The sequence below is a fragment of the Cydia pomonella genome, chromosome 16 (assembly GCF_033807575.1).
Source record: "Cydia pomonella isolate Wapato2018A chromosome 16, ilCydPomo1, whole genome shotgun sequence".
Classification (NCBI taxonomy): Eukaryota; Metazoa; Arthropoda; class Insecta; order Lepidoptera; family Tortricidae; genus Cydia; species Cydia pomonella.
This window is the reverse complement of record NC_084718.1, coordinates 6274261-6298970: the sequence shown is the minus strand read 5'-3', so window position 1 is coordinate 6298970 and position 24710 is coordinate 6274261. Positions and strand designations below refer to the sequence as shown.

General features: G+C 40.7%; 1 protein-coding gene across 1 annotated transcript in view; it reads right to left on the bottom strand.

Annotated features, from left to right (window-relative positions):
- Positions 1 to 24658, bottom strand: part of LOC133526237 (ubiquitin conjugation factor E4 B) — a 29995-nt gene extending 5337 nt beyond the window's left edge. The window contains exons 1-13 of the mRNA XM_061862767.1: positions 24460 to 24658; positions 23724 to 24317; positions 16732 to 16873; positions 15977 to 16542; positions 15214 to 15438; positions 11702 to 11948; positions 8482 to 8655; positions 7888 to 8008; positions 7066 to 7197; positions 2714 to 2920; positions 2037 to 2379; positions 1397 to 1492; positions 864 to 982 (exon numbers count right to left, since the gene is read on the bottom strand). Of these exons, the coding sequence (XP_061718751.1) occupies positions 864 to 982; positions 1397 to 1492; positions 2037 to 2379; positions 2714 to 2920; positions 7066 to 7197; positions 7888 to 8008; positions 8482 to 8655; positions 11702 to 11948; positions 15214 to 15438; positions 15977 to 16542; positions 16732 to 16873; positions 23724 to 24317; positions 24460 to 24483 (2990 nt within the window). The 5' untranslated portion in view covers positions 24484 to 24658. The remainder of the gene's footprint in view (positions 1 to 863; positions 983 to 1396; positions 1493 to 2036; positions 2380 to 2713; positions 2921 to 7065; positions 7198 to 7887; positions 8009 to 8481; positions 8656 to 11701; positions 11949 to 15213; positions 15439 to 15976; positions 16543 to 16731; positions 16874 to 23723; positions 24318 to 24459) is intronic.
- Between the last annotated feature and the right edge of the window lie 52 nt (positions 24659 to 24710).

Here is a 24710-nt window from a genome sequence, read left to right as displayed (position 1 = left end):
ACCGAACCATACCGTATACGTACGGTAATATGTGAAAAAAAAAAAACGAATAAATCGTTTCCGGCGGGGCCAATAGATAATTGAAAGTTAAGTTCGTTAAAATTGACTAAATGTGACGTTCTCAAGCACCTTTTCCACATTGTCACATGTCATAAGGAAGCTCTAACAGGTTATTCGTATGAAGAGGAGCGGCACTGGCGCTCGTCCTGCGCCAGCGCACGCGCGCGCCTCGCCCGCCGGGCTCTCCTGCGCCTCGTGGATGCGCTGCAGGTACTGCGGGATGGACAAGACACTTGTGCCGGTATACCTAGCGAGCGTGAGGTAGGAGCGGCACTGGCGCTCGTCCTGCGCCAGCGCACGCGCGCGCCTCGCCCGCCGGGCTCTCCTGCGCCTCGTGGATGCGCTGCAGGTACTGCGGGATGGACAAGACACTTGTGCCGGTATACCTAGCGAGCGTGAGGTAGGAGCGGCACTGGCGCTCGTCCTGCGCCAGCGCACGCGCGCGCCTCGCCCGCCGGGCTCTCCTGCGCCTCGTGGATGCGCTGCAGGTACTGCGGGATGGACAAGACACTTGTGCCGGTATACCTAGCGAGCGTGAGGTAGGAGCGGCACTGGCGCTCGTCCTGCGCCAGCGCACGCGCGCGCCTCGCCCGCCGGGCTCTCCTGCGCCTCGTGGATGCGCTGCAGGTACTGCGGGATGGACAAGACACTTGTGCCGGTATACCTAGCGAGCGTGAGGTAGGAGCGGCACTGGCGCTCGTCCTGCGCCAGCGCACGCGCGCGCCTCGCCCGCCGGGCTCTCCTGCGCCTCGTGGATGCGCTGCAGGTACTGCGGGATGGACAAGACACTTGTGCCGGTATACCTAGCGAGCGTGAGGTAGGAGCGGCACTGGCGCTCGTCCTGCGCCAGCGCACGCGCGCGCGCCTCGCCCGCCGCGCCGCTCGCCGGGCTCTCCTGCGCCTCGTGGATGCGTTTCAGGTACTGCCAAATGGAAAATATATCATTTATTCAAGATAATTATTGATTTTGCTAAAAACAACTTGACAATCATGTACTTGATAATCAATCACCATACGCAAATATACTGATTTCAGTAAAGCGTTCGACGGAATAGACCATCAAATACTAATTTAGAAGCTATTAAAATGCGGCATCCACGGAAATCTTTTTAAAAGGTTTACTTCTTTTCTTATGTGTAAAATAGATCTTACGCGGTTGCAGTAAATGGTTTTACTTTGTCTTGGGTTGGTATTCCTTCCTGTGTGGTCCAAGGATCTTTGTTAGGTCCTTTACTATTTGTCATTTTTAACAGCGATATACACTCTATTTCTAAACAGTCATTTTCTTCTCTATGATATTGATTGCCGATGAATATGAGTATTTCGTAGTAGTTACCGTGAGACACTCATCGAGAAGGAAAGTGGTGTCATTCATTAGCATGTTGATGAACTTGACGAACTGCCGGCCCGACCGGGACTCCTTCACTATGGCCTGAAATAAACAATCTCATTTAGATTTCTTTCAAACCCCAACATAATCAAAAAAAAAATTAAGAAAATTCTCCAATCGATATAGATTCATCCTGGCTTTTTGAGAACTGAATGCGTAAACTGTTATTTTGAGAACCATTTTTTATAGTAAGCATTATATTATAGTTTTCCAGTCTTAGAAAAAAAAAAATACAGGGTGATTCAGTAGACGTGAGCAGGATCAAGCCTGCGTATTCAGTAAGTTATAAGCAACTGTTTTGTACCAGTATTTGTGAGATTGTCATTCGTGTATACGTTTATTTGTATATAGGTACCTATGTAGGTATATTTTGCTATTATTTTTATATGTGTAAGTACTTGATAATAACTTGATTTGTGTTTCATATTTCCTCTCGTTGTGTACAATCCTGCACTAACTGCAAGTTTCTGTTTGACCCAATAGTTGACTGGTAGAGAATACCTTAAGGCATTAAGTCCGCCATTTGTACATTTTAATATCGTGCAATAAAGTTAAAATAAATAAATACGTAAAAAAGTTCACTTACTTGTTTGTGAATAGGCCGCTCCCACATTCCTTTCAATATAATGCTAATATGGAATCTGATAGTAAATTTGTCATAAAACTCCGTGCTCTGTCCTGTCGTTTCAATATCCGTGTAGAACTTCATCAGAGCGCTGGGTAGGGCCGTTTGCGACATCGGGTGGTCCATGAACTTTTCGTACACGTTCTTTAGCTTCAATGGCACGGAGAGGTTGATTACGAAGAGTACTTCGACGATCTTGGCGACTAAATATGGGTTCTTGATGAGATGGGAGTTGCAGATGGCGCTCAGGAGCCAGGTGATGATGGGGTCCTCGATGTAGTCTGCTACTACTTGGGGTACATATCTGAAAGGGTTAGGTTTTACAATGTTGTGTAGTTATCAGGATAGATTGGTTAATATTTTGTATTCGATGAAAAAAAATCTTTGTTAGTAAAAAGTTAAATAAATACGATGAGGTTTTTACAATTTGGTGCCGTGACCAGGATTGGATTGGAACATTTTCTTTGTTTGTGGATCGATGTACAGATTCCTTTCTCGGAAAAGCGGGCCAAGTTAGATCGAGTATTTTGAATAAGAGGGTTCCTAATTATTTATCCAAGGAGCGAAGAAAATAGGCTTACTTTTTCTGGATATTAGTTTAGAACATATTGATTGTAGATAAAGTAAAAGAGGCTCACTGCACGGCGAACAGCATGAACTCGGCGACGTCCTCGACGTACCACTCGGGCAGCGCGCGGAAGGCCTGCGCGGCGCCGGCGCCGGCCGCGGGCAGGCGCGCCGCGTCCAGGCGCGCCACCAGCAGCGCGCACACGCTGGAGTAGAACTGCACGCTGCGCCGCATCAGCTCGCCGTCCAGCAGCGCAGTCTCCGCGCATTGCTTGGATCTGTCCGATAGACAAATCGATTCCAATTTTTACACAGAAAGTTAAAGCCTAAGCTAACTCTGCACCGGCTTGCACGGCACGAAATGTGGAAGTGTTATTATAAAAGTCATATTAGATATAAACAAATGCTTGCAGAGTTATGTAAAACTCCCCCTTCTGTCCATCTCTCGCTCTATCTAAATAAACCCTATTTACTCTACCTAGTTAAATCTAGACTTACCTAAAATACTAAAATACCTATTTCCTAACAAAAAAACAATTAGAAATTTTAAAATTCTAAAACCTTAAAAATTCGGTATTCCATAATTACCTTTACTAATTGTATTAAATAATGTAATAACCTAAAACAACTCTAACTAAATAAGTTAATATCTTGAATTGGATCAGTAAATTGGCCAAATGATCGTTTAGTAATATGTAGGACCCAACGTTGTAACCGCTAATAGTAACCAAAATCTTGATGATGAATGATGTAGAGGGTGCTTTCGACAATACACCCACAGAGACCATACTTAATGGTATGAAATCAAAGGGTGTTGACGAAACCACCACCAGATGGGTACATAGCATGCTCTCGAACAGAGTAGCCACTCTGACCCTCAATACTATAGAGCATGAATTTTATACCACAAAAGGGTGCCCACAAGGAGGCGTTCTTTCCCCTCTATTATGGACCCTGGCAGTGGACCAACTTCTTGCAATTATGTCAGGCCAAGACTATGACACACAAGGATATGCCGACGACCTTGTAGTCATCATCAAAGGCCCTTGCCTCCACACAATATCAAACCTAATGCAAGGAGCTCTAAACACAATATTCAAATGGTGTAGAGAAAATGACTTGTCCATTAATCCGAGCAAGACTGTAATAGTACCATTCACAAGGAAACGAAAGCTCGAAAAGCTCACAGAACCAAGACTTAATGGACAAATAATACCATTCTCAGACGAGGTCAAGTACCTAGGGGTCACTTTCGACCAAAAGTTAACTTGGAACCCTCACTTAAGAAATATTATACAAAAAGCGAAAATGGCCATGTGGTCATGCTGTCGAATGGCAGGAGCAAGATGGGGCATAAGACCCAAAATTGCTATGTGGTTATACACAGCGGTTGTGAGGCCCATAATTACCTACGCCTCCGCAGTCTGGTGTAACAAAACCAACCAAAAGACGGCAATAGAAACTCTAAACAGCCTGCAGCGAACGGCATGTTTAACAGCAACAGGCGCCTTCTCCTCGACACCGGGGGCGGCCCTAGACGCACTGCTGGATATTATACCACTCCACTTGCAGGTGCAAAAGGAGGCTAAGCAGTGCGTCTACAGAATATGCACGCTAAACAGGCCAAAATGGCGCTCTCAAGCATTAACCAAACTAAAGGCCTGGGTTTTTGCAAATAGAACCCTTAGCATGCCCACCGATGACACGCACACTGAATGTCAGTTTAATAAACTGTACACAGTAGAAATACCTCCTAGAGACAAATGGACCAACAACCAAATGTTCGTCGAAGAGGGAAGCCATATTTGGTACACGGATGGTTCCAAGAAAGGCATTGATGTAGGATGTGGGATCTATGGTGAGAGACCTAAGCTCAGAGCCAGCGTCAGCATGGGCACACAGGCCTCAATCTTCCAGGCTGAAGTCTACGCCATCAACAAATGTGCGGAGATTAACCTGGATAAAAACCTACGACACCAACATATCTACATCAACTCAGACAGCCAGGCTGCTCTGCTGGCACTAGAATCCCTTGAGTCAAACTCAAAACTAGTCCAGAACTGTAAAACAAACCTCAATGCACTGGCAAACTCCAACAAAGTCACACTTAGATGGGTACCAGGGCACTCCGACATTAACGGAAACGAAGAAGCGGACGAACTTGCTAGAAAGGGCGCAGACACACCCCTGGTCGGCCCAGAACCGTTCTGTGGAATCACAAAACGGGATGCATATTCACTGCTCAGCAATTTAGAAAAAATAAGGGCAAACGATTGGTGGAAGTTCGTAAAAGGACAAGAACACTCGAAAGCTCTAATCAAAGGGTTCAACAGCAAAAATGCTAGGGAGCTTCTAGGGCTCAAAAGACACAAAGTCTGCGCGGTGACCAGAATTTTGACTGGACACTGTAAATTGAACAAACACATGTTTCAAATCGGAAAGAAACAAGACGCGACATGCAGGTTCTGCCATGAGTCAGAGGAGACTGCAATGCACATTCTCTGCTCCTGTGGACCACTAATGTCAAAAAGAAGTACCCACCTAGGGCGGCACGTATTGCAACCCTATGAGGTACAGAACATTACGGCCCAAAGAATCTGGAATTTCCTGGATTCAACGGGCATCAGTAATGAACTTTAAAGGGCTGTCACAATAGACCAATACCTGGTCGACGTGGCATTTAAAGGCCCACAAACCACAATAATAACCAAAATCTTTTTCGCATATAGGAAAGAGTTATTTATTGTATACGCCTATGAAACCTAAAATGTCAAGTAACTAATAAAACGTAAATTATATCAGTATTAAGTATGTCATAGAATTAAATAAGGTCATCGTAACTTTATTGGCAGATTGTAAATGTAAAGTATATCTTAGGCAGATACAAATTTGTAATAAATTGTAATTAATAAGGCAGTAATAGGTATGTCATAATTAAGTAAGTCAGTAGAATGTCATAGTTAATATGTCAGTAAAGTATGTCTAAGTAAGTAAAGTCTGTCGAATGTAATAGTCAGATGGATTACTAACAAATGTCACAATAACAAATATTTTGTTTTTGGGATTATAGATGTCGCTCGCTCCTCCGCGACACCCGTAGTCATCAGCCAGTTATTGGTCAGACTCCCGTCCCAGTTCTGAAGGAACTATATTTGTGGTCCTGAAGGGGTTTCGGGCTTCTTTTCATAACAACAGGACTCTTTGTCATTTGTCCATGTCATTATGTTGTGAGATTTTCGTCATAAATGAGAGGAATTCAAAGGAACAATTTAACATAACAAAATACTGGTAGTAGAGACTACTGACTACTGAACTGACTACAGGTACTGGTGGTGGTACTGATTGATCCAGTCCAATTCTCCAGAATACTGTAATTTTGTAATACATTTTAGTATTCAATTTAATAATATTATCCAAACTGTAGTTGTGGTCATTTTAAATCACCTTTCGGACCAAAATAAACTACGATCTTGCACATGCCTCGATCCACTTGGGTAAATCACTCATTGGTTTATATTTTAAATAATTTTTTTTATTTTTATTAGCCTATTTGTGTGTCCCACTGCTGGGCAAAGGCCTCCCCTCATTTTAAATAATAAGGTTTTAAAATAATATGACGTTGTATTTTTAAGGTCGAATGTGAAAATTACAGACCCGTAGTAAACAGAATGAAATCGACATACAGACTGCTAGGGACTGGCAAAACAAATATTTTCTTTTCATGAGCAAAATGACTCTACAGCACTACATTATATTGTGGTTATTGGTTTGAATTTTCCCCACAGTATATTTTCTACCAGTAGTGTTGCAAGGGACCAAAATATATTCAAAGTATATTGGTTTACTCATCACTGAGCCCTCCAAATTAGCATTTAATATTTCGGACTATATGACCTACTTCAGATATGAAAGAAATTTATTACCGTGAGACCCAAACAAGGTATTTTATTTAACCGACTTAAAAATAGATACATATTATGTTCATATATGTAACAGGCAAGGGGAGATACTGGGCATGACACAGTTAGAGTAGTGTAGTTTGCTTGGACTGACTCTATGGACTCCATGATTCTTCAGCCTAATTATTTGACGTTTATTAACACATTCACTACCAACAACGCATATATGCGTTCACCATCATACAAAATCACGCCTCCTGGCAGTGAATGCGTTAAAATCATGCAGAATAAAATTGCGTCTAGATGTAATATACTGCCATCAATGACAACTATTCATCATTCAGAGGACAGATGTCCCCTACTGGATATAGTAAAAATCTCTACCGATCGTGTGCTCCCTCGTTCCACGGCACCTACGAGAACCATCTATTACTGCGCATTTTACTTTTCAGTTCGCACTCAAAAACATTTCTGCACAAATGACTATCAGACCCATGACAATGAACTGTAAACAATAACGGCACCTGTGTAGTCTCTTGATCTGCCGCCTCCACCGCCGCAGCAGCTCGCGGTTGCGCAGCGCGGAGAAGCTGTTCCGCCACTGGGGTTCGGCGGCCATCAGCTCCTCGATCACCTTCTGAAGATCACGGAATGCTCTGTAGAAAAAGAAAGTAAAACATAAAAACTGAATCTCATGAGAATTCAACTGGTTCACATTGTAAGTTGTTGTGTAAATTATAATTGCAAGTTGTAAGACTTTTTCGAATATGCAAAAAACCAACTAATAAATTTCGAAAGTTCTTACAACTCACCAACCAACTAAAAATATTGCAAAAGGTAATTAAGTAATCAAATACATACTAGATATCCAACGACTCCTGAACGACTAACGCACAGCATAGGATAAATAGGCATTCACTAGCGACTGCGGGATTCTTAGGTTAAATAAGGTTGCCAAGAGATTCAGGGGTCCAGATTGGAACATTGGACCGTCCAATGCCTTTTGCTCTCCAGTCAACTTTTTGCGATGCGTCAAATTCTAACATGTTGCTGTATCCTCGTATCATGTGACGATATATACAGCTTACGGCGTCAATCGGAGACCACATCGCAATGATGGTTTTTAGTGTGAACGCGAATAATTGAGAAAACTGCGTACACTTGCGGTAGCAACTACGGCGGCGCGCCGCACATTCCATATCGTAACTTGGCGGTTAAGTACATCTGTACTTGGCCACGCGCCGCCACGGCCACGCCTTTGTATCAGTCGTTATTCTTGCGCATACTGAAATGGAAGTGGCCGCAAGTGCGTATGTGTCTGAAGTTTTATCTGATAGATATGTTACCGGATGCGGCGCTGGTGCGTGTGCAGCGCGGGGATGAGCGCCACGTGGTGCATGTGCAGCGTCAGGAACCAGCACACCGTCTGGAACTTGGCTTCCGGCCACTTGTGCGCCGGGTCTTTGTCTGCAAGTCATTAACTTTATATTACTAATCTTAAAATTTCTACACACTTTTATTTTCATCGGAATTGGACCAACGACACTCAAGATAATATCTTCAGATATTGTCTTCTAAATATCTAGATCTAGAACATACACATGAAAATTCTAAATGATCTTAATCGCTGTGCACGGTCAAAGATGTGTATGTGTAGTGTTATGTGCTTCAATAGAAATAAATAAGTTAATAATAAGTACAGCCATTCAATAAGGCTGAAGTGAATTTATGACCCAATCAAACGCAATTCAACCTACTTAGTTCATCGAGCCAGTTAAGAAACTTTCTGTACCCCTCGCGCAGCAAAAGGACAACCGTGTCCCTTCTCTTACGTTAGCCCACGAGTCGACTGTAGGTGTACAAAGAGTACACGCGTTACAGTTTAATACAAACTGAGAATAAGTAGCTCTATAGTTCAATCAAAAGGCAAACAATCTTACTTAGTTCATCGAGCCAATCCTGAGCCTCTTGCGCCGTGAAGTACAGTCGCGTTTCGTCTCGCACGTTAGCCCATGAGTCGGGCTGGAAGGCGTACAAGGGGTACACTCGCTCCAGCTTAATGCGGACGGAGAGCAGCTGTAGTACTGAGCACACGTTCAGCATGAAACCATCACCTGGAAGGAGATTTTTGATTAGACAGTTTAATTAGCTTTTGCAATATATCTCTGGCAGGATCACTCTTGGAAAGTAAGATTTGATGAGTACACAACACAATCTATAGACATCGTAGCATCTATAGATTCATAAAGTCAGATCTCTAATAGCTGACAAACGAATAATGATAATTGACCTGATAATGATGATAATTTTTTTACATATCCTATTCATCACAGTGGCTGAAGAAAGATAAAGGAATCACGGATTATTTTTCCTAAATATTCGTTGGTGTTACAATGATTGAAGGTTAACTTTTACAGTAAGTACAGTTTACAGTTACACAATAAGCCAATAAGGCACCTTATTGGTTTTAGGTAATACAAAATAAAACGTTTGTGAGTTAGCCCATTTTATAAAGTAGTGGTTGGAAACATATTGTCAAAACGGTTTAGGTATAGCAATTAATGATGGACAGTGATGAATCAATCATTAGTTATTCAATCGTTAACGCATTCGCAGATTTATAACACACTATTACTTACGAAAAGTGAATAAAACACTATTCATGACGTACGTCTTTATTTAAATAATATGGATCATATATTTCGTTAACTTAGATAATAAAATTAGTCCACCATTGAATACTGCAAAATAGATGTCCCAGAAAATTAACATTTGATGCAAATAAAATATTATAACAAAAGGTTTGTGCGAAACCGCGGAACATGTTGTTTCAAGTAAACCATCTGCTGCACAAACGTTAAATTATCTTATTTGGGGCAAGTTTATTTACACGTATTGCCGGTATTGCTGTATACCTACGTGACGGAGCATTTATAACAAAGGATGAATCACGTCGTTCGACAAAGCGATCTGTTCGGGAGATCGCGAATTAAAGAGGGTGTCAAGGCGACCGTGCTATAAAGTGCAAGGTAAAAGCTCAGACAAATTTCATCGACGCGCCAAACTTTATGCCATGGCTTCTCGCACACTCCGCTAAATGAAACCATGGGTCACTATGAAACCTGAAGGAAGGAATTGCTTGAGTCGTGTTTCATGGTGGTCCATTATAAGAACTGAACATGTCCCAAAATAGCATTAACGCAAACATGGCTAAATTGATGAGAAGTAAGGTATATTTCGTCAAGCGATTTTTCATGAAAACGTTAAACGTTAAAATTTAGTGGAAGTATATGTTCAGTATGCAACTGAACAAATACTTCCACTAAATTTTAATTCTGGGCCACTTTGTATCATTGCACAATGACAATAATACGTAGGTAAGGTATATCTTTCAATCTCCTAAAGTTACAGTTTGTAGGTGATCGAGATAATTCAAACACGTATGTAAATGGAAATGTAGCATTAGACGCGTCTGTTAGCTAAAACAATTGACGACGCGCTTATTCTCGCAACTTCTTCAAAGAACAAGTAAACATAAATATTTTCACAGAATCTAATGAGTCAATCTGGATGCTGGGAAGTAAATAAATTGGAGCGGTTCCAATACAAAATTGTCTAATAGCAACGGAGGTGAGCGACATTTCGGAGGAACATGCGCGCTATTTTCGCCAGTCATTAAACAGTCTTGTTTTTATTAACCAAACAAGCTCAGGGCGTAGTACTACCGGCGTATATTTAGTTCCTCAATGCACGGGTAAAGTATATGCGCACATAGACGTATAAGGGAACTCCAACGTAGTATCTATTATTCAAACTGACCTGTGTGGGTATTTTTATATTGAACGTCCTTGCTCTTGGCCTCAATGGTCAGTTTTGTTGGATAGAAAATAATGAAAAGCGCAGTATGCTCAGGAAATTTAATTTATTCTGAATTTTCCGCATTATGAACTTGTTCCACGCTACATATTTTATTACAAATATTGCATAAACACGACTAATCGGTAACAAAAATTCTTAGGATAGGTAACACATTACTAACATATAAGTGAATTATTTTATTTATTACTCTGTTTAAAGTGAAAATCGTGAGCGATAACGAATTTCCAATACCTATTTACGTCACGTCATAGTTGCGTGGACAAAAGAAAACTTTTCCTTCGCAATCAGACATCTAATTAATGAACGATAGACGCTCAGACGTCATTTCATTAGCACCTGCTCCCAAAAACCGTTACTCAAAAGTCAATGTCGTTCGAGTACATAGGCGTGCTCGTTTGCTCGACTGCCAAGAGTGAAAACACAACTTGCTTATGATTGAAATGTTTTGAGATGAACGAAAACAAAAAAGTCTGCTATTATAATTACTGTTGCTTACACGTTAAAGTCGATTTCAGAATGATTTCATTTGTTACAAATGTTCATCTCGAATAATTTCAACATTAGTATTTTTGAACAGTGAATAATGACACTTCGTAGCAACCGCCGTAAGCCGTAAGAGTCAACGCCAGGTGGATAAACTCTTCTGTAATTGTCTTTTTACGATTTTTACACATCACATGTTTCCGAGAACATACCAATTTGTGCCTGAACATTGATACTGTTTTTTATTCCAAGTGGCCACTGAAATAGAAACGTACCTATGTTCGTGCCAAAATCAGTGATTCTATCTCCAAAAAGCCATTTATAAAATCATGACAAAATGCAAATTCGAGTGAATTATTCATATTCAACTTTCAAAGTTACAGTTTGTAGGTACTTTGGACTTCATCAAAATCAAGCATTAATAAAATAATGAAAACGTTACAGTTTTATAAAAAAAAAAACTGAGAAGAGTTTCCGAAAGGCGCGTAACTAAATGAGTAAAATTTGATATATGGGGGTATTCGGGGGCAAAAAATCGATCTAGCTAGATCTTATCTCTGGGAAAACACGCTTATTTGAGTTTTTATGTTATCCGAGCAAAGCTCGGTCTCCCAGATATTTATTTATAAATGATAAACAACGAGAGAGATGAAGACGTATCGTACCTATACTCGTGGCCAGTGGCGCTAAGGTTAATCCTACAATTTAAACGAAGAGCCTTTTGTCTGTAAGTAAACCTTAAACCATTGTAATAAGTGTCGAAACTGGTTGTATTCTAATTGATATTTAATCACTCACCGGCCAGCGATCTCTCGTCAGTCTGCAACTGCGCTCTGCGCTCATTCCTCTGCAGTAGTGCGGCGAAGTAGTTTAGGAAAGGCTCCCTCGCATCAGGGCACAGCAGGATGTTATGGCAGATGTTGTGAAGCGTATTCCTGCTAGCTTCCACTTCGAGTTGTAACGCGAAGGCTAAGCTGCGGTCGCCTGAGCCCGTTGCGAAAAGACGCTCGGCAAGACGGGGGTTTTCCTCCGCGAATAACGATATCTGAAATAAATACTGTGTGTTAACATAGGCATGCTACCATTTATAGGATGAATTGTTTTTGGCAATTTTAAAAGTTATTTTTTTATATAAAGTTCGATCGTCCGAATAGTGTATAATATATAGTACCTGGGCGACCGAGTTTTGCTCGGTTATAACTATTTATTGTAATATGGTGCTGTATAGGTGATAATCTTAACTACATTTTTTTAATAAATTAAACTTGTCTCAAACAATAAAAATTAAAAAATTATATATAAACTTGAACATATAAAAAAAAACAAAAGTTAATCACCGGGCGAGATTCGAACCCGTAACACTCGTTTCTAGTCGTCCGCGGTTTAACCCGCTGGACCAGACGGATAGTGGCCGGCAACACGAAATTAGCGACCATATTCTGCGTCGAAAGAAAAAACGCATGAAAACTCGAAAACACGCGTTTTCCCAAACATAAGACTAATCTAGATCTATTGTATACCCCCAAAAACCCCCATATACCAAATTTCTGCGAAATCGTTAGAGCCGTTTCCGAGATCACAGAAATATATATATACAAGAATTGCACGTTTAAAGGTATAAGATTAAGTATGTATTTATAGCGTAGCATATCTGGTAGCTATTACGCTAGCCATAATAGTCTCACGTTTCCTCCTTTCTAGTAAACTTTATGAGAGTTACAAGTATCAAGATGTCACCGAATAATCGGATACGATTCACTTGAGCGCTCGCGTAATCACTAGAAAATGTAAATTAAAATAAATTAAATAAGTCTGCTTTTAGGAACAAGTTAAGTTAAATACATGTTGAGATTTCACGATAGCATAAAAACAAATACAGGTATCGTAGCGAAAACACTCTTGACGTAGGTAAACAAAACATCCCCCAGATCCAACAAAAGTCTGCACTAGAATAACATTTAAAATAGTGTATGTACAATGTACAGTGAACTGAAAAAATGCATGGAGAAATTATGAATTAATTCAATGATAAAATCGCCATGCACTTTTGCGGCTGATGGTACGTAGATCATATAACATTCATAACAATCATAACATCGGAACTGATCTGAATATATTTTTCCTACTCCTCTACTGTTATCTGTCATTTATGCATTCATTAACACGAATATAATAACATACATAAAAGATTTCAAGAAAAGTCTATATTGTCTATTCCTCATAAAAGCTCTTGTGCTTTTATAAGCTATAACGTTACTGCGATTAATGGCTACCAACCTAACAAAACCAAAACGAATACAGTTTTAGACTAAGTGCATTGCTGCCAACTTACAAAATATTCATTTGGTTGCATAGTAAAAATAATTACTTCATAAGTCAGAAACACGCATGTGACACCCGTAATATAGCAACGCTTAGCGTTGTTTGTTAGTGTCCGTAGGCTACGTTGGCCAAAATTGAGAAAAAACTGTCCAAAAAATTAATTTAGCAAGTAGCAAGTACCAGGGCCTCACGAGTTACGAGGAGGTGTCGCCGACCGGCCGGCCGCGGCCCGGGGCGGGCCGGGCGCGTAACAAGGTATGCTCGCGCGTCTTGGCTATATACTTTTGCTGTAATTTGTTTACCTAAATTAAGATTTATTTTTGTTGACTCGTAGGAAAAATATTGTATGCAACGTTGTATAAGTAGGTCAAAAAATTCTCGTGGCGTATTCCTTTACAATGTTCGCCTACGCCTTCGGCTCCGGCTCACATTGTAACTCACGCCACTCGCCTTTTTTGACCCTTCTTATACAACTGTTGCATAAAATACTATTGTAGGGACAGCAAATTCAGGAATGTTCGAGAATAAACAAGAAAGATACACCTCATTGGCGAAGCTTTATAGAATCCAATGCCCACCGTCTTGCCTATTTTAAGTCAATTGAGCTACACAACCTACACATACACCCTTCAAAAAAATATTAAGGCCCCATAGGTTCGTGTTCTTCTCTCACTCTCACTGAGCATAAGCGTGAGCGAGATGAATGTCATGAATGTGAATGCTCGGGACCGCGGATATCATGTTTTTGAATTTAAATTTGTTGTAAGTTGTAACAAAAACAAAAGTAATCGGCACCTTAAGCCGAATCACCTTCGGCTTGCCCTACAGATACACTAACATAGATCTATCAGACATAGATCATAGCTAGATCAGACACTAGTGGGTCTGTAAACTGTAGACCTCACAAACCCCCATGGCTCCGCCACTTTGAAAATGGCCATATACTGAACTGACAAAAATAAATCGAATAATTGTATTGTTGTTGTTGTGTGTGTGTTGTGTCTGAAAGTGTTACGAAAATCGGTTGAGAAATACGACCTGCAGAGGCTGTAGAGGAGCTGGCCAACCGTAAATACGAAAGCTTTGCCAGCTGAAACGGAGACCTTCGATCTCGCACGGTCAATAAGCCACCGTCTTCGCCTTAATCATATCAATTTATTGAGCGACCGAGGATCATTCCGGCGACTAAGTGATAATATTCCTACGAAGATAAACATATGTATATGATATCAAAATATAGGTACATATAAGTTTAGTTGTATGCCCTTGACACTGGGCCCGCTCGGTCGTGGCCCAGAAAGTTGTATGCTACCCGTAACCTAGTTTTGGAGGGCGCATATTGATTGATGACTGGATTTGTTTGTAAGCGTATGGCTGACCCCGCATAACCTGCGTTCGGTAAGTTTTTAGTTCTCGCTCTAATTTCCCTAGTAATTATATTTTTTCCTGTATTATATGCTTTTTCGTTAACGACATTACTGTTTGTGTTTAGTGCACTTTTGTAAATATGGTTAAGGATTCTTTTAAATTATTTTTTCATTTGGAGAACATACATATACATTTACATACTATAATACAGGTGGCGCGGCAAGGATGAATTCTACTTACGCCACAGCAAAGAAGAGACCGGATTGAAAGCTGTGTCGGACGATCACATGTCGTTGCTTAAAGGTACCGGTAACACTAATGCTGCTAGGGGTTGTGTCTGGATTTAGACGACCTAGTAACCTTGAGACGACTGGATTCAATATGAACCTTAATAATGATGTCTGACCTGAAGCACCTGTAGATATCTGTAATTTTCACTAAATAGGAGATCACAAACCAAACCACTCAATACCTGACACAGTCACAATCCTGAGTAGCGAGGAAACGAGTTTGGACTCTGGCTAATACTTAACGCTGCGCAGAGCATCACATGGCAATTCAGCAACATGTCAACCAGAGAGCGGGGCCTTAGGAAACAGCAAATAGCAAGGTATACTCACAGAGAAGAAGGGGCCGAGGAAGCTGACGCGCGCGATCTCGCGGCCGGGCGCGGTGGTGACGGCGGCGGGGCACAGCGCCGGCAGGCGCGCCACCAGCTCGCACACGGGCCGCTGCGCGTGCCGCGGCCCGGCGCGCAGCTCGCACAGCGAGCGCAGCGCGCGCAGGGCCGCCGACACGCAGCCGCGCATCTCGGACCGGATGCCCATCAGCAGCGGCACGAACACCTGCGGGAAGCCTTGTTGTTCATTCCTCCCTCGAACTAACTTGCAGCTGTACTTGAACATATTGATATGCAGGCATGTTTCTTGTAGCGCTTGTAAAGTCACTTGAATTCGATTTTATAAAACTAAAATAATATCATTTGAATGAGGTTTTTTTTTTTAATTTATTACGAGCGCAACGACTATTTCAGTATTTCACATTTAGTTTAGGCCAGGCTCTGTGATGTAATTTTGTTTCTATAGCTTTTTGTACTACAAATTAGTGAAACTTAATCAAGCTTTCGCTGTAAAGACGCATACGTCAATGGGATGTAGGAAAAATGAGAATGCGTTTACTGTAATCATATAGTGTCATTAGATTATCTGTTGTAAAATGGGTGTGCGGAAAACGCATTGCGTTTAACGCTGCGTTTATCGCATAAAACAACCGCGCGCTTTAATATGTCATACTAAGTGGATTTCCTATATTAGTCTTTAATATTCTGAAAAAAAAATGTGTTTTGTTAATAATGAATAGTACCATTAAACGAAATTGACTTACGTCTTCAAAAACTTCTTTATCCAAGTACGTGGCGACCAATAATTCTGGCACCAGCCCGGTAGGCGCGTTACCGATAAGTAAATATGGCAACAACGGTGATTTCCGGCACTTCTCCAGGTCCATCTTGTCTCGCAGCACTAACACTAACTGACTCACAAGCAAAGTTCTCAAGTTCTGTAAGAAATCACTCAAAGGCGGCTCCGAACTCTTCTTTGGATGCTCTCTTTCATATATGTTTATATTGTTGTAGAATCTTAATATGTAACTAACTGCTAACCCCTGTGTGGGGATCGTTTTAGGGATTGGTAAAGAGGGCGCGGGGCAACCCGACTTGTCCGGATCATTGTCTGAAGACAACGGGCCACCTCCAGTTAAAGTGTCGTCGCCACAATCTTCATTCAGTCTTTTGGTTGTTTCAGAAACGGCGATGAGTTTTTGGTTTAGGGGGTCAGCGCCGTTGGATATCTGGAGGATGACGTCCATGAGAGCCTCTGACGCCATTTCCTCTAAACTTAGCTTAGGGTTGTCGAGCAGCGACGCCGCGACTGAAGGTACGTAAATACCGCCTGCAAGAAAACATTGCATTCAAAACCCGCTTTTGCCCAAATCATCTCAAAACAATAAGATGCAAGATATCTAATTGGTATACAGTTCATTTATAATGAAGTTAGATACCTTAATAATACATGGGGAGCAATCCAAAATCCCTACAACTGAAGGATACCATTGCACACGTTTTCTTGTGCCCTACTTACCAGCACTGTCTTCTGACCATGACACCTGGAGGATCTTGCCGACGATGGTCCGCAGCTGCTCCTCCGTCAGTTCTGTACAGCTGACCGTCCGGGACCGGGAGATCTTTCGTGCCGGCGACGCGGTCGAGTCATTGTCTTCCACCTGATACCAATGTTACATGAGAACAACCGTCACAGTTCGTATGGATAAAACAGTTAAGGACTTGAACAGTTGTTAAGGCAAGATGAACTAAAACTGATCCTAGAACTGGAACTGGCTACCAATACAAAACGTAATACAGTTCCTTTACTTCCCTTTTGCTCGACTTGATTTGCACATGACGCGCATTAAATTCCTTTCTTTATTTATGTCATCAGAATTTAGATATATCGTTTGTTGTTCTCTGTCAGTTACGTTAATCGGTCCGTCGATTGCGATTGATTCGTCAGAGCATGGGAAGTATTTCTGTTAAATGAGACCAAAGGAGAACTTTTTATTGTATTCTGATCAGGCAACTGATCCCATTTTGAACAGGCAACGTTTTCGTTGAGCGATAAACAGAACCGTTATACTTGTAAATAATTCAGTACGATCTGGTAACCGTTGAGCGTTAGTGCCTTCTACGACTAAGGCGCAAGTATACAAAACAGTTTCATCTCAATGTTTTTGAATAACTTGTTCGGTACGCTTTTACTTAAAGTCCAATACTTAAACCATTTTGGTAATACGAGTAAATTACCTTGTTACTGTGATGTACGGACGATCTCTATTGAGTCTGATGCATCTCCTATTTAAGTACTCAAACGAGCCTACGCAATACATTAGTGTACCTAAGCGATGTTGACCTAAAAGCGCATTGAGTCCTACGACTCCTACGAACCGCCCACCTGCTCCCTTGACCGCCATTTTGATCACTTTGATCAGGCAACGTTCTACTGACTTTGGTGCTGATAATTGTAGTATGTATTGTCCTTTCGCTTTTGATTAAATTGTATTGTATTCTTTACCAAGTTCAATAAAATATAATATAGTATGGGAGGGACTTATTAAGTGATATTTAGAAAACAGAAAACATAAATAATACCGAAACTGAAGGAAGTGAAGGACACTGGGGCTTTTTAATATGTAATTATGTATATAGAACCCTGAAGCACTTTTGGTCTGCACCAAAATTATGAATGAATGCTCCCCAAATCCTTAGCAAGTCACATAAAATCAATTCTAAACCTAAATTTGATTACTGCCCCTACTTCGTAATATATTTTAAGTGCTCCATAGATACCTACACGTGAACAAAACAATGATGAGGAAATTCACAACACCATACAACGTGAACATTGAATGTGAGGATCGCTGGCGGTCTGTGGTTACCCCAATGCCGGAGATACCTACACGGCGGTATCGATCGATATCTATACTGTTAATTACACCGACTCGGCGACCGTGACTCTTTCTCTGTCCATTAGTTACGAGGCTAAATAGCTTAGAACAATTTTTCTTGTTATTAGGTTAAATATTACAATGTATCACTGGAAAGGTACTCTGAAAAGGTGTAAATAAATAATAATGAGACCAAAGGAGAACTTTTTATTGTATTCTGATCAGGCAACTGATCCCATTTTGAACAGGCAACGTTTTCGTTGAGCGATAAACAGAACCGTTATACTTGTAAATAATTCAGTACGATCTGGTAACCGTTGAGCGTTAGTGCCTTCTACGACTAAGGCGCAAGTATACAAAACAGTTTCATCTCAATGTTTTTGAATAACTTGTTCGGTACGCTTTTACTTAAAGTCCAATACTTAAACCATTTTGGTAATACGAGTAAATTACCTTGTTACTGTGATGTACGGACGATCTCTATTGAGTCTGATGCATCTCCTATTTAAGTACTCAAACGAGCCTACGCAATACATTAGTGTACCTAAGCGATGTTGACCTAAAAGCGCATTGAGTCCTACGACTCCTACGAACCGCCCACCTGCTCCCTTGACCGCCATTTTGATCACTTTGATCAGGCAACGTTCTACTGACTTTGGTGCTGATAATTGTAGTATGTATTGTCCTTTCGCTTTTGATTAAATTGTATTGTATTCTTTACCAAGTTCAATAAAATATAATATAGTATGGGAGGGACTTATTAAGTGATATTTAGAAAACAGAAAACATAAATAATACCGAAACTGAAGGAAGTGAAGGACACTGGGGCTTTTTAATATGTAATTATGTATATAGAACCCTGAAGCACTTTTGGTCTGCACCAAAATTATGAATGAATGCTCCCCAAATCCTTAGCAAGTCACATAAAATCAATTCTAAACCTAAATTTGATTACTGCCCCTACTTCGTAATATATTTTAAGTGCTCCATAGATACCTACACGTGAACAAAACAATGATGAGGAAATTCACAACACCATACAACGTGAACATTGAATGTGAGGATCGCTGGCGGTCTGTGGTTACCCCAATGCCGGAGATACCTACACGGCGGTATCGATCGATATCTATACTGTTAATTACACCGACTCGGCGACCGTGACTCTTTCTCTGTCCATTAGTTACGAGGCTAAATAGCTTAGAACAATTTTTCTTGTTATTAGGTTAAATATTACAATGTATCACTGGAAAGGTACTCTGAAAAGGTGTAAATATCTATACGGTGTTTTTTTTATACTATGTTTACTTCGGGGTATGGCTAAATACATTAATTAAATTTTCAAATTTTTTTCATAAAAAGTAATAATAGCGATGTCGTAATACAGTCCAATTCGCCAAACAATTGAAAACTATGATATATCAATGACATTTCGAATATCGATCATCCGAGATAATAATTTGATACTAAATGCATAAACTCATACTCAACACTAATCAATATGTGAACAGGCCCTAAGCCAAGTGTACACGCTCGTAGGGGCCTTATCATATATAAAAATCATTGATTATCCCCAAACTGGAGTTAATTAGAATACCGGTAAGTTGCTTAATTTAAGCTCAGGAATGCAATCTTAAAATTAACGGATTAAAAAAACACCGTACATATTTCCTTTAGGAGTTCTATTCTAGCTGATCAATCTTCGCTGTACCTAGTAACTGTAATCTTCGCTGTACCTAGCAAATAAGTAGCAAGGACCGGTGTAAAACTACTTATTACGCGAACAATCGTATTAAGCTAGTAAGACTGTACCGTTGTACTCTTAGCGATCATGTATTTCGAAAAATATATCTGAACGGAGCCATGCGGCGAGCTCTAAAAGGGCTCAGAGTTAAGGAAACTACGCGAAAAATCCGGTGTAAGTCAAGGATTGACTTCTGCCGACAAGTTTTCCGGTTAGACCGTAAGTGGTATTAATTGGTCAGACCGTGTAGTTGGGATTTATATGAACCAGGTCAGAGGCGCATTATGCTCACGTGCCGTTATAAATGCGTCATGTTTGTTAATGAAATATCCCGTAGAGATGTGTTTTACAAAATGCATTACAAAAACCTCTATGAGGACTCGACCCACATTTCTTAGTTCGGTTTCAGACTGCAACGATCTAGAAGGTTTTCCAAAAACAAAAAACTCGTTTGAAGAGCGATTCGTTTGAAGACGATTCAGATTTCTCGATAGTCCAATCTAATTTGAATCTTATGCAGCCAGTAGGAACAAAAACATGTATATGGAGTGTATTTCAGTGTATATATAAAAGTTTTTTTGCTTTTAGTTGCATTAGACTGCACGACTGGCTGGCATTGGTTGCGCACAACGCGATTTAACACCAATGTACTGGCCCACTTCGTATCAGCTGTCTTTACGAAGTAATATAGGTATAAATCAATGTAAAAGGGACGAAAAAGTGCATGTAACAATTCTGAAGTAGCAAGCCTTCACATGAGTAAGTCACTTCTATGCTTGTGTAGGAATGCGTCACCAATGTTTCAGCCATATCCCGTAAATGTTTCACAACTCATATTTTATCGGAAGACTTTCCGAGATCTTATTGTAGTTCGGGCAATCTAGAAAGCGAACAATGAATAAATGATATGATGTAATAGGTGCGCCTACGAAACGCGGACATTATATTGTGACGTCACGACCCACGAGCGAGTGTCACGTAACAGAAGCTCTGGTTAGGTTTGGTCAGTGCGCGCGCGGTGCACGGCTTATTGCGTACCAGTGTGAATGTGATCTCCGATTATATGTAGTTATTAAGAGTCTCGGGGTCACGTTATAACTGGGTTCAGGCTCAAAGTCAAGATCAACTGTTTTTGTCGAGAGCGAATATAATGAACAACTTTGTTGATACCAAGTCAGTGGCGATACGATGGGAAAGCCAGAGCTAATTTGACCTTCTTTTCCTTTGAGACATCTAAGAAATAGGTGCTTAATTGTGTAACACTAAGCAAGCCGATAGAAATCGAGTTCTATGGACGCCCCGCCACCGTTTTAGACATTGCAAACAGACATTGCAATAAAATGTGACCTGTTTTCAATGTTCTTGGCCGGAAACGATATCTCAGAACACACACATTTAAAAAGTCTCTAATCCGCATTGGGCTGGCGCGGACACATACTATGCAGCTACAACTCAAACCCTTTTATGAGAGGAGGCTTGCGCTGAGCTGTCCCCACACCAGAATAATGTAGAAACTATAATATACTTACGTCAGTCACGTTTCGAATATTCACGCACTTTTAGTGTCTTCAATATTTACGGACTTTCGCTGATTTCCCAAATGCAGCGAACTTTTAAAATAAACGACAAGAATTCAGTGGTAATAAAATAAAACCTCATTTCCTTGGCGGTAAATCCACTTATGTTTCAACGTGTAACTGCATCATTCTGGATTAAACGTTTAGCTTCGGTCAAGATTAGGTCTATGATCTCCCCTGCTTAAGGCGAATAAAAAGAGGTCATTGGCGTCACGAGTGTGCTTATATTTTGCGGTAGGGGCCATAACTCGACTAATGACCCCAGATAAGAGAGCCAGGACGAACCTATCGTTGACAAGATGAAAGGATGCTAGTGATTATTTCGAGGTGAATACCTTAAAAACCAATAATAGCCCAGGGGTTGGAAAACTTTTAATACCTTTAATACCATTTTCGGACACATTTTTAAAGAAACCGGACGCGATCTCCAAAACTGATCATTTTAAGCCAGATGCAAAGGAGTTGTGGTGTGTTCTGGGTTATGAGACGGTTTGACATTAAGAAATCGGCTGGCGGTAGCGCGCATCGCGCGATAAGCCGATAGAGTTAGACTAAGCTCAGTTGGCAGCGATTTTGATAGCACAGACTGCGCAAGTGTTATTTAAAAGCGATAATTTTATAGAAGTTTAAAATTACATTTGCACTGTCTAGACTATCAAAATCGCTGCCTACTTACCTTGGTCTAACTCTAACACATATGGGGTCGATATTGACAAGGAATAAGAACAAACGCTGAATAAGGTCTGTGTATTATAGCTATCTTTGTAGCTAAGATTAACTGAACAAGTGTACACTTCTGATTTAACCGTGTTATCTTGAGCGTGTCATGTCACAGTATACAAACCTTTTTGAAGAGCAATTTAATGTAAATGAGGTGTAGGAATTTACATTTTAGCATTATAATGCATTAACTGACACCCATTATCAAAACGTGCGTAGCTTCTTATATAATGTAACAATTAACAGTGTCATGTTATGGCCTTGATTAATCGCCATTATTTAAAAACCTTTCAACTAGCATAGATTCTAAGACAAGACAATGAATTTTTCCCAACTAACTAGGTAACAGAGTGTGGATGAAGTTTTTATGAACTTGGTGGGCATCTTCAAGGGTAGGGTTAAGAACAAGAACCATTGCAACACCCTGAATTTCTTCAAAGTATTGACGCACAACTGGCGCTCTTGGGCTTTTAAGCAACCATAAGACTATGGTTATCATAATCATCAGGCTAGCAAATCATGTTTTGTTTGCCACCAGTATGTATAATAAAGTTTGTATACCCAAATGTCTATGAGAAAAAAAAAAACAGCCTTCTTTAAGACTTAACAATATGCATGCTCAAAGGTGCCTAGCTGGCGAATTGCATATACTCGAGATTTGGGAACGGTACCACTAAGACCGAGAGCTCTTGGGGCCCCAGCCACCAGAGTTAGTCACACTTCTTTAGTGTATTACATCTAATTCTATTTCAGTTTATAAGATGCATGCTATTATTGCTATTGTATGGCAGTGTATTTGTTGATGGCAATTATAAATGTATATGCATGGCCTGATCATTTAACGACCAGTCTGGCCTAGTGGGTAGTGACCCTGCCTATGAAGTCGATGGTTCTGGGTTCGAATCCCACTAAGGGCATTTATTTTTGTGATGAGCACAAATATTTGTTCCTGAGTCATGGGTGTTTCCTATATATTTATATATATTGTTGTCTGGGTACCCACAAAACAAGCCTTATTGAGCTTACTGTGGGGTTTAGTCAATCTGTGTAAAAATGTCCTATAATACTTATTTATTTATCATTTATTAACCTATTGTATAAAATAAAGTGTTGATCCATTTGATGTATTTAAAGAATTTAAATAGGTAAACACTTTTGTCAATATGATGGATCACAAACAATTATCTCCGGCTTATTAAAGCCAAAAGGCTGTCCTTTAATTTTGTAAGCCTTTATTCTCATGGAGCTTTGAGTGACATGCTCATTCAGCCTTGGATATCTTGAGAATGTCATTGTATATATAGCAAAACAAATAAAAATATTAGAGATCCAAATACATGTTCATTTTACCCAACACTTGTTTTTCATACATATTTTATACACTTGTTTAAGACTAGTAAGATTTGTATAACATTCTTATTTGAATGAATCTTATAAACCTTTTTATCTTATTTTGAAAAGATGCAAAACATAACTGTAACTTTAACAAATCATATTTGTTTTTGTGTCAAGTGAATCTAATGCCTGCTTTGTTTAATTGTTCTGAATTCAATGCAAGTCATATTGTAGATATTAAAAAATATGGAACACATACCTCCATGGGCTCCTGTTGTTGCTCAGACTGGGAATTCCTTTCTGATACATCATCCACTTCCATTGAGAGGGAACGTCTAGAGCAGCTTGGTGAGGCATTGCTAGGCCGTGGCCGTACTGGTGACGGCTCAACAAACTGTGCTGGAGATATCGACCGGGAGGTGCTGTCCTCCCGTGGCGTGCCTTGCTCTACTGCAGTAGGTCGCGGAGAGCTTCCCACCCGCACTGAACCACAACTAACTAGTGTATCTTCACCCATAGAATCAAAACTATACTGCCTCGTCTGAGACAAATCTGTCATTTTTGTGTCTGGCATCTCATCTAGTAAATTATTGTCTGTCTTTTCTGTAACAATTAAACCATCAGCGGGTATCTCTGTCTGATCATCACTCTTCTTAACTCCATCTGAATAGAATGGCTGTTTGTTGGCATTTGCGATGTCCTCCGGCGTGCTGGGCTCCGTGGAGGGCGCAGGCGGGCTGGCGCGCAGCTCGGGCAGGGGCGCGGACGCGCCAGGAGTGGCGGGCGGGCTCGCGGGCGCAGCACTGCCTGGCCCGCTCAGCGCCGCCAGCCGCGCCAGTCTCCGTCTCCGTATCTGCAACAACCACGAGGCTGCAGCACGTGCGACCAAACAAACTCGCGCGACTACCAAACGCCAACGCTTTGTTTTGTTACGAAATTAGACTTCCCATACGCACTACGCTGGAGCTCATCTATGGATCAAAATTTGGACTCACCTCCTCCTGACTTAGTTCACTCATTGTGGCGGACGTTTATCTTGACTGTGAACTAAAATTATTGTATGCACTGTTTCTCTGAATTTCTTAAAATGTTAAACAAGAACGAATACCGAGCAAGCTACACAACGTCAAGCAGTCAGTCACCTCTCAGCTGACGGTGCTGCCAGGTACTGACCAAAAGTTTACCCTATGCTACTGATTACGTGAAGGTCAAAAAACAACACACTTTAGATGATGTAATTCAATTT